At 35.8% G+C, this 17,172-nt stretch overlaps 1 protein-coding gene across 3 annotated transcripts; it reads left to right on the forward strand.

Moving 5' to 3' along the window:
- Window positions 1-8,091: 8,091 nt before the first annotated feature.
- Window positions 8,092-16,950, forward strand: LOC133692862 (sterol 3-beta-glucosyltransferase UGT80A2-like). Of its 3 annotated transcripts, none has more exons than XM_062114027.1 (14): window positions 8,092-8,453; window positions 8,558-8,725; window positions 9,020-9,262; window positions 9,718-9,829; window positions 10,493-10,663; window positions 12,223-12,286; window positions 12,456-12,513; window positions 12,618-12,795; window positions 14,368-14,498; window positions 15,204-15,306; window positions 15,451-15,527; window positions 15,741-15,788; window positions 15,873-16,022; window positions 16,614-16,950. In XM_062114027.1, the coding sequence occupies exons 1-14, from the start codon at window positions 8,406-8,408 to the stop codon at window positions 16,791-16,793; spliced, it is 1,731 nt and encodes a 576-aa protein (XP_061970011.1). In that variant the 5' UTR covers window positions 8,092-8,405; the 3' UTR covers window positions 16,794-16,950. The 3 variants fall into 3 exon arrangements, with proteins under 3 accessions (XP_061970011.1, XP_061970010.1, XP_061970009.1); XM_062114026.1 differs by having other exon boundaries at window positions 8,571-8,725; window positions 9,718-9,802; XM_062114025.1 differs by having other exon boundaries at window positions 8,093-8,453; window positions 8,571-8,725.
- The last annotated feature ends 222 nt before the right edge of the window (window positions 16,951-17,172 follow it).

Genomic DNA, 17,172 nt, shown 5'->3' on the forward strand with positions numbered 1-17,172 from the left:
AGTTAGCATTACCGGTTGAGGAGTTCTTGGTTATAAGGCGAACACTCCAGGTTTAAATCAAGAAAGATGAAACTAATCAATAAAAGGTGAACATCTTCTGTACACGTTGCTATGTATAAACTAAGGTGTGTAGTTTAATTATAGATAGTGGAAGTTGTGTTAATTTTTGTAGTACCACCCTTGTTAGTAAATTGAATTTGTGTGCTTTTAAGCATGCTAAACCATATAGATTATAATGGCTAAATGATAGTGGTGAAATGAAAGTGACTAAACAGGTTACGGTTCCATTTTTTATTGGGAAGTATGTTGATGAAGTTTTGTGTGATGTGATAACAATGCAAGCAAGTCACATCTTGTTGGGGAGACCATGACAATATGATAGAAGACAATTCATGATGGAGTTAAAAATAAATATACCATTGTAAGAGATGGTAAAACCATCACTCTTGTACCTCTTTTACTCAAACAAGTGTATGATGATCAAATAAAGCTAAAAAGTGAGTATGAGGCTATGAGGAGAGAAAATCAAGATGAGGAATAAGGGGAGAGAAGACCATCACATTTGGCCAGAACCCAAAACACCACTACAATCCATTCGGCCACACATCCATTTACAAACAAATATTTGGCCAACACTTCAAACAAATCAGACCATCCAACCACTATTCAAAAACACCCAAATCTGGCCGAGAGTGGAGGTAAGACAAGAGGAGTGAAGAAAGTAAAAAAGGGTGATGAGAATTATGTGGAAAAATTAAAGAAATAACCCAATTTTTATGCTAGAAAGGGTCAGGTCAGATCTGTATTTTTCACTAACAAGCTAATGATTTTACTTTTGTAAAAAAAAGCTTACTATAATACTAGCTATTTTGATCATATTGTGCCTAGTGTTGCTATTTATTTATTGCAAGAGTTTGATAATTTGTTCCCCAATGATATTCATAGCGGATTGCCACCATTGAGGGGGATAGAACATTAGATTGATTTCGTACTTGGAGCTTCAATTCGTAATTGACCAGCCTATAGAAGCAATCTTGAGGAGATAAAGGAGCTTCATAGGCAAGTTGATGAGTTGATGGAAAAAGGGTACATTCGTAAGAGTATAAAGCCATGTGTTATCCCCATGATACTTGTGCCTAAGAAGGATGGAACATGAAGGATGTGTGTTGATTGTCGAGCCATCAATAACATAACAGTAAAGTATAGACATCCTATTCCTAAACTTGATGACATGTTAGATGAGTTACATGGATCCTGTATTTTTTATAAAATTGACTTGAAAAGTAGGTACCATTAGATTAGGATGAAAGAATATGATGAATGGAAAACAACATTTAAGATGAAATATGATTTGTATGAATGGTTAGTAATGCCGTTTGGACTTACAAATGCACATAGTATGTTTATGCGTTTAATGAATCATGTGTTGCGTACATTCATAGGTAAGTTTGTGGTTGTGTATTTTTATGACATTTTGATCTATAACAAGAACTTAACTGAGAATCTTGATCATTTGCGTAATGTACTTAGTGTGTTGCGTAGTGAGAAATTATATGTTAATCTTAAAAATGTACCTTTTATATGGAGAAGGTTGTATTTCTTGGTTATGTTGTAACTACACAGGGTATTGAGATGGATAAAGAGAAGGTTAAGGCCATTTGAGATTGACATGCACCTAAATCGAGAAGTGAGGTAAGGAGTTTTCATGGGTTAACTAGTTTTTATAGGTGTTTTATGAAAGATTTCAGTACAATGGTTGCACCCTTGAATGAAATTGTTAAAAATTCAATTGGGTTTAAATGGAGGAGGAACAAGAATTGGTTTTTGTTCTTTTGAAAGAGAAATTATGCTCTGCACCTGTTTTGGTTTTACTTGACTTTACGAAAGCATTTGAAATAGAATGTGATGCATATGGAATATGAATATGTGCTGTTTTGATAAAGGATTGGAGACCTATTTTACATTTCAATAAGTTAAGTGGAGCGACCTTGAACTATCTCACTTTTAACAAAGAACTTTATGCGCTGGTAAGAGCACTTGAGACATTGAAGCATTACTTGTTGCCAAATGAGTTTGTAATCCATTCATATTACGAGTCTTTGAAGCATCTGAAAGGATAAGGTAAGTTGAATAGGAGACATGCGCACTTTCGACTAAAACTCTATGCGCTAGTAAGAGCACTTGAGACATTGCAGCATTACTTGTGGCCAAATGAGTTTGTAATTCATTCAGATCACGAGTCTTTGAAGCATCTAAAAGGATAAGGTAAGTTGAATAGGAGACATGCAAAATGAGTTGAATTCATTGAAACTTTTCCTTACGTAATCAAGTACAAACAAGGTAAAGTGAACATAGTAGCTGATGTACTTTGGTGCATGTATGTTCTTCTAAACACCATGAATACTAGATTGTTAGGCTTTGAATATGTAAAGGAATTGTATGATAATGATTCTGGCTTTGCTAAGATTTATAATGTATATAGACATTCAGCTTTTGGTAAGTTTTATTTGATGGATGGTTACTTATTCAAAGAGAATTAATTGTGTTCCTGCTAGTTCTTTGTGTGAATTGTTTGTTCGTGAAACACATAGGGGTGGTTTAATGGGTCACTTTGGGGTTGTGAAAACCTTAGATATATTGCATGAGCAATTCTATTGGCCAAAGATGAAAAAGAATGTGCAACGATTCTGTGAATAGTGCATTGCTTGTAGAAAGGTAAAATCTAGAGTACAATTGCATGGATTGTATGCACTATTGTTTATGCCTAGTGAACCTTAGGTGGATCTCTCTATAGACTTTAGTTTAAATTTACCCAGGTCAAAGAAAGGTAGAGACTCTATATTTGTTGTGGTTGATAGGTTTTCTAAAATGACGCATTTAATGTGCCATAAAATAGATGATGCATCTCATATCGCAGACTTGTTCTTTAGAGAGATTGTACATTTGTATGGCATTCCTAGGAGTATAGTGTTAGATCACGATATTAAGTTCCTTAACTACTTTTGAAAGACTTTATGGGAAAAGTTAAAAACTAAACTCTTATTTTTTACAACATGTCATCTTTAAACAGATGGATAAACTAAGGTAGTGAATAGAACTTTATCCCAACTTTTACGTGTTGTTATTCACAAGAATCTAAAAAGTTAGGAAGAATGTTTGATTTATGTTGAGTTTGCTTATAATATAATTGTGCATTCGACCACTGACTTTTCTTCTTTTAAAATTGTTTATGGGTTTAATCCATTAACTTCTATGGATTTAATTCCTTTACCTTTTGAAGAAAGGGTTAGATTGTGAAAAGAAGGCAAAGATGGTGAGATAACTCTATGAGAGAGTTCAACTGCAAATAGAGAAAAAGAACAAACTGTACATTTCTAAAGCAAATAAAGGGTGTAAATAAGTTGTTTTCCAACCCGGTGATTGGGTTTCGGTGCACATGCGTAAGGAACGATTTCCTAACCGAAGAAAATCAAAGTTACAGCCTTGTGGTGATGGTCTATTTCAAGTTTTAGAGAGGACCAATGACAATGCATATAAAATTGATCTTCCAGGTAAGTATAGTGTTAGTTCTATCTTTAATGTTGTTAATCTTACTTTGTTTGACAGAGGTTTTGATTCGAGGTCGAATCCTTTCAAGGAGAGAGGAGATGATATGGACTAGCCTAGAAACACCAGCAAAGACCCATTACATGTTCCAAATGGTTCAATGACGCGGTCCAAGTCAAAGGCATTAAAAGAGGCATTCAATGTATTGATTTTGAAGGTTTTTGTAATATCCCACATCGGCGGGTGAGGACTTGGGAGAGGGCCTTATATGAGCATGCTCACCTTGACTAGTAAGACGTGTTTTGGAGTCATATGTGGCTGCCAAGAACAAATCTGTGAGGCTTGTAGGCCAAAACGGATAATATCTTGCTAGTGGGGTGGGGTGTTACATTTGGTATTAGAGCTCAGCTCACTAGCTGTCTGATGGTGCCGACGAGGTCGTTGGGCTCCTTAAGGGGGGTGGATTATAATATATCACATCAACGGGTGAGGACTTGGGGGAGGGTCTTATATGAGCATACTCACCTTAACTAGTAAGACGCGTTTTGAAGCCATATGTGGCTGCCAAGAACAAATCTGTGAGGCCCGCGGGCTAAAACGAACAATATCTTACTAGTGGGGTAGGGTGTTATAGTTTCAACCAAGTTAAATTTGAAGGGTCAATTGGAGTATCAAGAGGAGGCCCTAATACATCTTATCTATGTGCAATAAGGGCCCAATCCAACCTTATTTGGGCCATAAAGTGAGGACAACAAAGAAAACAAAAGAATCCTACTACAATTTGGAAATAACATGGGTGACTACCTTTTCCTTTTATTTCTAGGATTAATGGGTTGCATAGAAGGCTATAAATAAGCCTAAAATCAGTTCTGTAATATTTTATTTATTTCTCTTCATCTCATAACAGAACATGGATTTAATATTATGAACTTTATTTTTATTTTTGTTAGTTACAACCCAAGGCTTGTTCGAGCTTAATTAATATTTTGTTTTCAGTTAGGATCCAAGACTTATTTGGATCAGGATTTGGCTTTTCAGTTTAGAGTTTTTGAGTCAGTTTTGTATGTGTGTCAGTTCAACCCATAAGAGTAAATCCATTATGGTTAATTTTTAAGAATTATTTAAACACATGTAACCAAAATTTTGGTAGTCATTGATGAATATTACTTTTGAATTTTTCAGTTTTAACGTGTGAGAGTGATTCTTGCATTCTTCAGTTCTTGAACGAATTGAATTTGACTTATCGAAGATTAACTGGCTTCATGATGTCATTCTACTTCATTCCAATAGTGTTAGTGCCTTGAAGTAAATTTTCATTGTGTCACACTTCTATCAGGCTATTTCGGCTTTCCGGGATTAGATCTCAATCTTGATTGTGGGTGGCGTCATCACAAGGTTCACATCAAGTTAGGTATGATATTTGCTCCATATTACCATGGAGAATCTGAACCAAGTGATGACAAAAATGACCATCACGTTGATAGAGTTGAGGTTAAAGAGAAAGATAAAAAAAAATATGGGGAAAATGGGGATGTTCAGTTAGTTGAGTTTGTTGATCAATATATGTCATCTCCTACTCCTAAAACATGGATTATGTGAAATTTGTTGATTATTCCTACTCCAACTTGTAGTATAAAAATGCATATAGTCCTCATTTTCAATCATTGCTTAATATGTCATTGTGACCTGCACATACCGGTCCAGATGTAAATGGATGTCCAACTAAATGGTGAGCAGATAAGGGTCGAAGAAAATCCACTCATCTACATAATAAGATGGATGCTAGAAATGGACATTCACTGAATAAATATGGTATATGCGGTTAAAGAGGTCATACTAGGAAAACTTGAAACTAAACAACATATGTTAATTGTTGTATTTGTTCTAAATTATGTAAACATCAATTATTGCTTTTAATTCAACTATATAGATGTTCAATTGTATTATAATGGCTAATAATTTTTTGATATAGAACCTCAAATGAGGCATGGTTTTGACTAGAGAAGGTTCTATTGCTTCTAAGAATGTAGACAAATATTACCACTTAGTTGTTGAGACAAGTCCTAATGATAGGTTGGTTCTATATATGTAGGATCAACATCGTTCCAATAATATTTAGAGCGAAAAGGTAAGATCTCTAGATTAATAATATTTTTAAATAACTGTTTGAATTAACTAAATTGCTTGATTTTTAGTATAGTGATCTTGTAACACCCTGATGGTATATATTAATAGAGTTGCACGAGCACGTTCACCTATCTGTTAACGAGGCAATTTTTTATGAGATCAATCAGTTATATGGCATACATCTTAACCACATATTAATTGCAACTTTGGTTGAGTGATGGAGGCACGAGACACATACACCTTCCATCTACGTGGTGGTGAGATGACAACCACACTGCAGGATGTAACCATATTGACTAGCCTTCTAATATATGGAGCTCTTATGATAGGACATGGATGGTTAGTTGATAGAGATGCTTTATGTGATCGTCTATTAGGAGGGGTGCCTACAACCAGTCTTATATACATCAAATTAACATGGTTGGACATAAATTTTAAAACCCCTAGTAGATGCGATGGAGGACTAGATGGTTATGTATGATCAGACATCGTATTACATATCTTATTTTCACGAGTATTGTAGGTAATGAAATACCAATGTTCTTTCTGACACAGCTCGAGGACTTTTATGCCATTTCCAATTATAGTTAGTGGGTCATGCTTGCATATCCATACCGGCAACTATGTAAAACATGTCTAGAAAAAAGAAGACAAATTATTGGGTGTCTACTATTTCTCTAGGTATGATTATTTTAAAAAAAATTATTGTTAAAATTTATGGGATTTTAAATACCAACTTAAAATTGTCAATGTTTATTAATATAGCTATAGTCATGAGAGCATATTCATGTTGGATGTCTAAGAGAGTTGGGGTATATATATATATATATATATATATAATGAGTTCTACCGGGATGAGTTGAACGCATGAAAACCACATTAGGTATGAGTTACAAATGTTTTTTTTTTGTTATTTAAACATCAATTATTTAGCTTAGTACTTTAAACTTCGCCTATATGTCGCAATGGATCTGGCCTCTGTCTAACACGGGTCTCGTTGCATTACTTCGACATTGTTTAAATGTATTGTCTAGATTGGATAATGTGACAGTTTGTACTATCTCATAATATACCAAATTATGTTGATATTAATGACAAGCTACATAATATTAGTTGTCAGAGTAAACGCGAGGGGAATTGGTTTCATGCATCCTACTTAAATCTTTGGGATGCTATGAAAAATTGTGTTTTTTAGGAGTGATATTCGATGATTGATGTAGATACCTTGAAGACAGGTCTGTGTAGGTGTTAACACCAATATCACCCTAACGTAAGATGAGATTGCTTATTATAAAAGTGTTGGGGATGGTGATCAGTCCACAAGCATATCAGGACTGTCCATAAGTTAAGGTGATATTGGTGTTAGCACCTACACAGACCTGTCTTCGAGTTGGACTAGTTGGGGTGGTGGTGCAAGTATTTTCATAAATGTCCCGAGTCTGTCTACGAGCTTGGGTGATATTAGTCCTCTTTATCCCTACATGAATGTTACAAATTCATCTTCGAGTTGGATGATTTGTGGTGGTGCTCCATACCCCTCCACGAATGCTCTAGGCCCTTTCATGAGTTGTGACTATTATTAGATATAATAACATGTTATGAGAATTATAAATAGATGCGTAGTTAATTATTTGTTAATAAAATATTATGTTATATTAATGATCGGTCTAATTTTATTAGTTATGATTGAAGATATTATGTGTTGTTTATATGAATTGTGTTTTGAGATTGAAAAATTAATTATTTGAATTGTGGTTTTTTAGATAAGAAGTTAATAATTGAAGAAACCGATCTGTGTTTCTTTATTGACTCATAAATGCTATACAAACAAGTCTCAAATGTTGTCCACAATTCTCTTTTTTATATTAACGTTGGTGTTTGGGTCAGCTTGCGTGCACATCGACTAATCTCATGAGCTCTAAAGTTAACGATCATGTAAGCCTCCAGTGGTCCTGAGGTTGCGAGACTCAAACCAGTGACCTCTAAGGAGCGAACCTAGGGCCTGATTAGTTGAGCTACACCTCAAATTGATTAAGGGGGTGTTTAAGAGTGAGGTAACAGTTATTTTTTAAAGTGTTTTTTTGCTTGAAAATACATCAAAATAATATATTTTTTTATTTTTTAAAAATTATTTTTAATACCAGCACATTAAAAAAATAAAAATATATATATATATATTTTTTTTTAATTTACCCAACCCCGTGTAAAACAAAATACTAAATAATAGCTAAATATACAAGATTCCTAAATATTTTTTAGGATTTTTTTTCTTGCTAAGTTCCCGTAAAACTCCAGCAAAAACAAAAGCAAGTAAAGACAAATAACAGAATCGGATACCATTCCACGTCATCCCCTCTTTCCAACAGAAAAAATCGTAATTAACAGCGATCAAAAGCATGCTGGCAGGCAAAAAAAATGCATACGTGTCACCCCCTAACCTCTCCTCGACACATCACCCACTCCACTCTCTCCTTCCCTCCTCGAGCATTCTAGGATTCCTCACCTCTCAAAAGAAAAAGAAAATTAAAAAAATTCCCTCCTAACGTGCTTTTTTCTCGGAATCCAAACATTTTCTCGCACTGAACTCTCACGTTAGAAACTACCGTCAGATCTGGATCAGAACAAGCAGAACTCGCTGGAGTCTGCTGCGGCGATGGCGGAGTCACGGCGACAGAGCTCGTCTTCTTCTTCCTTTTCGTCTGTGAGAATCGAAGGCGAAATCGGCGTCGGTGATGAATCGGAGAGCAGAGAGGCAGCTGGTGTTGCTTCAGTTAGTAACGGTAATCCGAGTTTAAATCGGTTTGTTTTAACTGTGTTAGTTTCTGATTCCGTTAACATTGTTGAGCATTGTGTGAAAAAAGCTGTTGGTTTTATGAGCTTATAGATTTCTTTGTTAGGAATCAGAGGGGGCGACACTACGACGGAACCAACTCCGAGTCAGCTCTCCAAGCTAGAAAGATCCAAAACCAAAACGAAGGGGCAAAGACATCAAAATATACTTCCTGAGGAGGCTGCGCAAATTTGCAATGACAAGATTCCTGTTCGGCAGAAGGTATTGATCTTGACTCTGCTTGAGCTCTTCATTATCCTAATTACGATGAATATTCTAAATATCGCTAGTGTATTTAGCAAGCTTTGAGGCACCGGATTCGAACTTTAACTGGTACTATCACTAGATGTGTATATAATTTTAGTTAAATTTCTTCCTTATAACTAAAATTTTTGGAGAGTGATTAGTTTTTCCTAGTTGGTTTAGGATTTTATTTCCTAAAACTGCGGTGTTTAGGTTGTTGAAGATGATGGAGCTTTGCTTAATGTTTTTATTTGATTTTTTAAAACTATGCAGCGTAAATTGTTGAGAAGAATAGCTAGTGTCAAACATGATGGAACTGTAGAATTTGAGGTTCCAGGGGATGTAGAACCCCAAGCTCCTGGTGTTGGATATGATGATGTATATAATACAGTAGTTGATGATGAGCCTCTTGATGCAACGGACCTTCAATATATACCACCACTGCAAATAGTAATGCTTATTGTTGGCACACGAGGAGATGTGCAACCGTTTATTGCAATTGGTAAACGTCTACAGGTTAGTTGTGATGCTTATTTTCTATTTTCAGCTTTTCATTCTGAGCTCTATCCATGAACATGTGTTTGAATGTTTGATTTTCAAATTTAATCATGTGTAAGATGTTTGCTATTTGTTTGGCAGAAGCTTTGAATAAAATATGAAGGATGATACAATTCACCGTTGACCACTCTGTTGCTGCAGTTTGTCACCCTCATCATTTTTGGCTTCCCTTTCTAATTGTCTGTCTTATATACAGTGCCTCGTTGTGTGCTTTCTTAAGTATTAGTTGTAGAAAAAGCTTGCTTCTTGTTTTGTTATGTAAACAAGAAAATATGAAGTTGCATTTTCTTTGTTAACACCATGATTATTTACAATGAAAGAGTTTGTATATATAAGGCTGAATTGTTGCAGAATATATTTTTAGGACTTTTCGTTTGCAAATATTGGTTCATTAACGAGCACTTTTTGCGCAGGATTATGGCCATCGTGTTAGACTAGCAACTCATTCAAATTTCAAAGAATTTGTCGAGACAGCTGGGTTGGAGTTTTTTCCTTTAGGTGGAGATCCTAAAGTTCTTGCTGGTTGTATGTATCAAGAAATGCCACTTTCTTTTAAAATTTATTGATCCTCTCTCTCTCTAATCTTTATGTTTTAGTCTTTTGAAATGGTTCCGTATTTCTTATGTCATCGATAGAGTTCTTGCAAAATGGTTTGCATTAATCACGTTGCAGCCTGTCAATGGTACTTTTGGGGCAAATATGCATTGCTGATTCACTATAACAAATCGAAATTTCTGTAATCTTTTGCCGAAGTTATAGAATTCTACTTGTGAATTAATCAGCATGGACAAAAAAGTTTAAGTTATACTAAAACAATAGTAGTAACCCAGTACCACTGGCAACAGATAATGCATGCTTTTGTTTTTATATTCATTTCTGTATATATTATGAAAGAATGCAGACAAATTTTTTGTTGCGAGAGTTTGACTCGAGAATCTTGGGGATTTATCTGAAATATCTTTTTTTTTAAAACTAGACAGCTTTCTAGCCCCAGTAAGTTGCTTTGAGCACAAGCCTCTGTTAAGAATTTCTTAAAATATATTTGAGACTGTAATTGTCCGAAAAATAACTTTGTTGATATGCGAGTCTGATTTACTAGAGTTTATGCTTTATTGGATTTTTTCAAATTCAGATTAATAGCTCCTTCAGTAACTTTCATTGTTTTTTTTTTTTGGCTTTAATGAGCAGACATGGTAAAAAATAAAGGCTTCTTGCCATCAGGGCCTTCTGAGATATCCGTTCAACGAAATCAAATAAAAGAAATTATATACTCATTGCTACCAGCCTGCAAGGAACCTGATATTGATTCAGGCGTCCCTTTTAAGGCAGATGCCATCATTGCCAATCCTCCAGCATATGGTAAGACTTCTTACTTTGAATCTGCCATATGTTTTGTGCTTCTGTTGTAATCTGCTGTAATGTTCTTGCATTACCTTTTTTCTTAATTATCTGCTGAGTTTCCAGCATGTCCGCAATTTTTCCTTACAATAATCAACCAACCGTTCAACGTAAAACCCTTATTTGTACTTGTTCTTCTGTCAAATGGGATCATGATTTCCAAATGTTGCTGTCACTGTACCTCAGGATAAATTACTCCATTTTCCTTCCTTTGGTTATTCAACCTCAAATTTTCTCCATTCTTGAACTTTAAAAACCAACATAACTCCCTAGCCTTTACCATCAAATTAAACCATTCAAGAGTTCTTAAACGCCAACCTATGTTGTTGCCAGTCTAATTTGTAGTCTGCAAGTGCCCAAGGAAACTTATTTCTTTCAATCATAGTTTACAAGACGCCCAGACTTTCATAAACTTTAAATCCAATTTTTCTCAACTTTGAAGTACCTATCCCGCTACAAACACTACTTGGAGGGTGACTTTTTGTAGCTTTATTGTACTTCTTCCTGGATAATTCTCTGCAACATCTCGAATGACTGTCACACCTAATAGATTTTTCCACGGAATGCTGGTCGTCTTCCTTGTAGATGTTTGAAATGTTGCTTCTATGATAATTTTGAGTTCTTCTTAATGATTTTAAAGTTGTTCTTTGGTAGTGATTTTCAGTTTCATATCTGGCATTTAACTTGAATGTCTAAAATTGCTTTCCTTTCCTTTTTTTTTTTTTGAGAAGTCCTTTCCTAATGCATGAAGATCAAGATATTGATAGCTCCCTCATTTGGCATTGTTCTCCCTTTTCTTTTGAAGTGTGGTTGAGGAAAGGAAGCTTTTTTTTATATTTGTAAATGACTTATATTTCTCTCTGTTTGCTCATTTTTGTTTTATGGGAAAGACAATCTGCAATCCTCGTGCTCTTGTTCCTCCTGTAGTAATTATTTGTAAATTCCTTGGATGTGCATCCCCCCTCTCAGTTTTCTTCAAGTTTTAGCCATTACATTACTATTCTTTATTGTTTTGCGTCGTTTTCTCTTCCCTCTCTTCATCTCCCTCGTGTGTCTGCTCTCACCAAATTATCCACATTGTACCATGTTGTTTTTCTTTAGTATGCGAACCCCATTTGAATTGGGGTTGAGGAAAGGAAGTTTTTTTTATATTTGTAAATGACTTATATTTCTCTCTGTTTGCTCATTTTTGTTTTATGGGAAAGATAATCTGCAATCCTCTTGCTCTTGTTCCTCCTGTAGTAATTATTTGTAAATTCCTTGGATGTGCATCCCCCCCTCTCAGTTTTCTTCAAGTTTTAGCCTTTATATTACTATTCTTTATTGTTTTGCGTCGTTTTCTCTTCCCTCTCTTCATCTCCCTCTTGTGTGTCTGCTCTCACCAAATCATCCAGATTGTACCATGTTCTTTTTCTTGAGTATGTGAACATACCTGGCTGTTTCTTACATGGAGATTTTCAACCTGTCCTTATATTTTCGTGTTTGATATTATACAACTTACACTTAAAATGTTTCTTTAGGGCATACTCATGTGGCAGAGGCACTAAAAGTTCCGCTTCATATATTTTTCACCATGCCGTGGACGTAAGTCTCCCCTTGGTAATGGAATCTTGCTGAGTTAAATGTAGCTTCATTGTTACTGTTCATCAGATTTTCTTTTTCTCCCTGTTTCTATCAGTGTTTACTTCTATACATCATTTGATGGGTAAATCCTAAATTGTTTTAAGCAATTTTTTTTATCTTCTCTTGCCAGGCCAACTAGTGAATTTCCACATCCCTTGTCCCGTGTCAAGCAACCGGCTGGATATCGAGTGAGCCATTGAATTTTTTCCCTTTTGGTTCTTGTTGTAGCTTTGATTTCTTTAGAATATCTTGGTTATTTCTGACTTACTCTGTCCATGTTCAATTTCTGTAGCTTTCATATCAAATAGTTGATTCGATGATTTGGCTTGGAATACGGGACATGATAAATGATCTTAGGAAAAAAAAGTTGAAGCTACGACCTGTCACGTATCTCAGTGGTTCACAGGGATCCGACTCTGATGTCCCACATGGATACTTATGGAGTCCTCACCTTGTCCCTAAACCAAAAGGTGCTGCATACTGTGAGAATGTCAAAATCTTATATTATAGCTTACCAGCTTGTGCTGTTCTTCTGCAATACTAAGTAATTACAGCTATCATTCATAATGTTATCCTCTTCATATTGGGTGGTTGTCCTGATGCAGGGCAACTCTAGGAGAATGTTTGTAGCTGACTGTTTAGTTTAGTTTTGTAGAATATGAAGTTTTAGGACTTTGAGGAATTGAAAAACAGAATAGATAGTAAAGGAATTGAGGGGAAAAAAAAAACTTCTACCTTCACACTAAATTTATTCAAGAAAAACATTTCTCCCTAAAAATCTTCTAGTGGATTCACTCCTAGACTGAAAGCCATATTAGAAAAAGCTGCAATTTATTCAATAAAAAATTTCTCTACCAGGCTCTGCTGGAACTAAACAGCGGTAAAAACTCAAGCCAACTTCTACTAGGAGTCTTCTTCCTCTCCTTTATCCCGTTGAATTAAGGCTTGTGGCTTGAATATCTCTCTCGTCTTATCCCTTTAGTAGACCATAAACTGTTTTCTACGATGCCCACTTCTATGTCTTTCTTAATATTACACAATCAGGGTTATTGTTCTAGACAAAAGGATGATTAATTGACAGCACTGGAACCTTAAAATGTTTTGTTTGTTGCAGTTAATTCTATCCCCTTAGGTAATTGAACTGGAGTGCTTATGTCTAGCTAGCTTCTACTTTCTTCACTATGCTTGGAGCTTCCAGTGTCTTGACAAGCTTGAACATATTCTTGTAATGATTTTTTTTTCATCACTAAATGCTTTGCCTTTTATAAATTTTTGAAACAAAAAACATGTTCTATTATCCAAGCTTTAAGGTACCCTTTTTTCTTGGTAAGGCTGTGAACAGAGTCAAGCTTTGGGCAGCTCGCACTTGGTTTGGTAAACTTTTTATCAAGTCTGAGCTTGAACCAATCTCCACTTGAGTTTCCAAGAGCTGACCCAAGTTCGTTCTATTTGAAATAATCTATATTTTAATAGCTAAACTCAAACTCGTACAGGCTTATTAAATAGTTAGGAGTCGTGAACTCTAAAATAGAAGACTTGCAAATGCAGCTACCTAATATAACAAATCATAGAATGTTTTGAGGATGGTTCCTTCTGCAGTGGTGAGTTTTTCCCTGTTCTGGTTTTGACTCAAAGGGTTGTAATGGATATAAATAAGATAAATCAAAGTTCAAACAGCGATCTGTAAAATGAGCCTGATAGTGACCATATAGTTTGTTTCTGATCCTCCTTGCTAATATAAATCAGTAGAGCTTAGTCTTATCCTAGCTTGGTTCCTTTATTGAATGAGTTTGTGGTCAAGTTTGAGTTAGTTTGTTAATATTCGTAAGTGATGACAAACAAGCTTTTATCAGCCATGATTCATGATGTTTACAGATGGTTTATTCATATTATGTACAAATTCTCTGCTTATCTCTCATCCCTTTTTGTTAAAGAAAGTGTAGTTTTACTATGTTATATGAAACAACCTGGTATTCGAGCAGTCATGACTTTTATTGGAAGGATGCTAATCCTAGTTTGTGTTTTTTTTTCTTGGTGTGCAGATTGGGGGCCTAAAATTGATGTGGTTGGCTTCTGCTTTCTTGATCTAGCATCAAATTATGAACCTCCGGAATCACTTTTGAAATGGCTTGAGGCTGGTCAGAAACCTATTTATATTGGATTTGGTAGCCTTGTGAGTTCATTTCCTCTTTCTTTCTTTGATTTTTTGTTTGGTTATTGAAAGGAAATATAAGGTCTGTAATTGATTGAAGCTTACTTTAGAATTGTAAATGTATGTTCTGACGTGGGCATTATGGAATCTTGAACATAATTGTTATATATTCCTTTTATGCTGTTTTGTCAGGGGTATGATAGAGATTCTTGAACACTAAAGAGTACCTATGTGTTTGCTGGTTAAGATTATACCTTTTCATTTATATTTGGTTTGTTTGAAGTGAATATGCAAATTTAGGCAACTGCAGTTCAATAAAGATCACCAATGGAGAAACCTTTTCCTGGTCAGATAATCCCATTTGATGTAATCTGTTGGGCGTCTCATGCAATAGAAGTAGTACATATTACATACTGTTGTTATAGGATTTGAAATGTGCTGTTTCCTCCCTGGGTTTTTAATTAAATGACCTTATGTGCAATAGTTTGTCCGTACTTAGGTTTCCATTATGTGTGGACTAGTATGTGGCTTGAAATGTAAATTGCATTTGTGTATTCGGTCTGCATCGAAGTCAGTGCCAATAATTGAGTCTTGAATTGATACCAAGAAGGTTGACTATATAAAAGGATTTCACTAGTCGAAACCACACCACCCCCCCCCCTCTCTCAATTCTCTGTATCTTTTTACATGATTTCTTTCTCCTCACATTCTCTGTATTCATGTCAGCCTGTGGAAGAACCAGAAAAAATGACCCAAACAATTGTTGAAGCGGTGGAACAAACTGGGCAGAGGGGCATCATTAATAAAGGCTGGGGCGGCCTGGGTAACTGTAAGTTTCTGGTTCCCCCTTGAAACTTTTGTATGTTCACTAAAAATTCTTGCTATTTCCTTTTCCTGTTGTATTCTGTGCACGGTATATGCATCTTCAGGGTCTTGCATGCCATCTATTTAGCTTATTTTGGTTCCTCTTTAGTGGCAGAACCGAAGGACTTTATATACTTACTGGATAACTGCCCTCATGATTGGCTATTCTTGCAATGCAAGGCAGTGGTAAGGCTTAATTTTATAGCTTTGTCAGTTGGATATAATGCTTGAGAAACAACTGTCACTTCATCAAAATCCATAAAACATGAAAGATTTGGAAGTGGAAAAGTTTGAGTAATTGATGATGATGTTGATTGAGTATATTATTTGTTCTTCAATTTTTGTGTTTTCTTTTCGATCTTGGTGTCCCATTGTTATTAGTTTGCACTTTACTGTCAGGTTCATCATGGAGGTGCTGGAACAACAGCTGCTGGTCTTAAAGCTGCGGTAATAGCTGCAGCTTGTTTGTATCATATATTTCCGTGTGATGTCCTGCCCATCTTTTTTCTTTATCCTTCTTCTGTGATGTAGTGCCCTACAACCATCGTGCCTTTCTTTGGCGACCAACCTTTCTGGGGTGAGCGGGTGCATGCGAGAGGAGTAGGTCCTCCGCCCATACCTGTTGATGAGTTCTCCCGTACCAAGCTAATTGATGCAATAAACTTCATGCTAGATCCCAAGGTAATGTCAAATCACTCAAGGTTGATGCAATTATCTTCATGCTAGATCCCAAGTTAATGTCAAATCACTCGATGTATGTTAGCTGAGGATAACAAAGAAAATAATGTCAAGATCTACAATCCACATGCAGTCGGCTCCTTTTCCTTTCTGGCACGACGTCCTATATGGACATCAAGGGAGTTCGAACTTGGGCTTATCTCCTAGCAGTCAGCTAGACCATATATTCTGTTTAGATCATCTAACCTGGAATTAAAACTCAGTAGTTCATTATTATAGATTTCGAAAACCATAAACCAGCAGTGATCTTTCTAGTTTGGGCCGAATGCTACAGTTTGTGGGTGCTGGCACTAGGAGCTAAAGATTCGATATGCATTTATTTGGAGAGAGAACCAATGAGTTTAAAAACATTTATAGTTATTTTCAGGTGAAAAGCAAACAGTAAGCTTCTCAAAACAATGTTGGGACTTGCCTCCACATTGATTCCAGTGGCTACGAAATGATAATCACTATCATCTAGAACTAAAATAAACTTGTATTATTTGCAACAAATTCTGGGCCGAGAATTTACCTGATGAACTTTTAACATTTTAGGTCAAGGAGCGTGCCGTGGATCTCGCTAAGGCCATGGAGAATGAGGATGGTGCCACTGGAGCAGTAAAAGCATTCTTTAAGCATCTCCCTCTAAAAAAGCCCGAGCCCGAGCCCGAGCCCGAGCCGTCACCAGCACCATCAAGTTTTTCCTGCTGCCGTAAATGCTTTGGTGGCGCGTGAATCTCAGCCGGATCCATTTGCTATTTGTGGCGGTGTGCTCATCTAACTGTATAGCATGATCATATTCCTCGGTAGTGGTGTGCCCACCGAATACTAACCGGGGTATATACCTGTTTTATGAACTTGCAATCTATAGTTTGGGCCGCGGTTGACCCTATATCGTGTGCGATCAATATGCTAATTTCTGCTTGACCAAATCTAGATAGTTTGCCCGTTCTCCGCAATGGGCTGAGTTGATTTTTTTTAAGTGCAAAAAAACGATAGTGTATTTAAAAAAAATATTAACAGAGAATTGAAAATAATAATTTAATGATAAAAGATAAAATTAAAAAAAATATTAATGAATAATAAATATCATTAAACCAGAACTAATGACGAT

This window comes from Populus nigra, chromosome 4, assembly GCF_951802175.1.
Source record: "Populus nigra chromosome 4, ddPopNigr1.1, whole genome shotgun sequence".
Classification (NCBI taxonomy): Eukaryota; Viridiplantae; Streptophyta; class Magnoliopsida; order Malpighiales; family Salicaceae; genus Populus; species Populus nigra.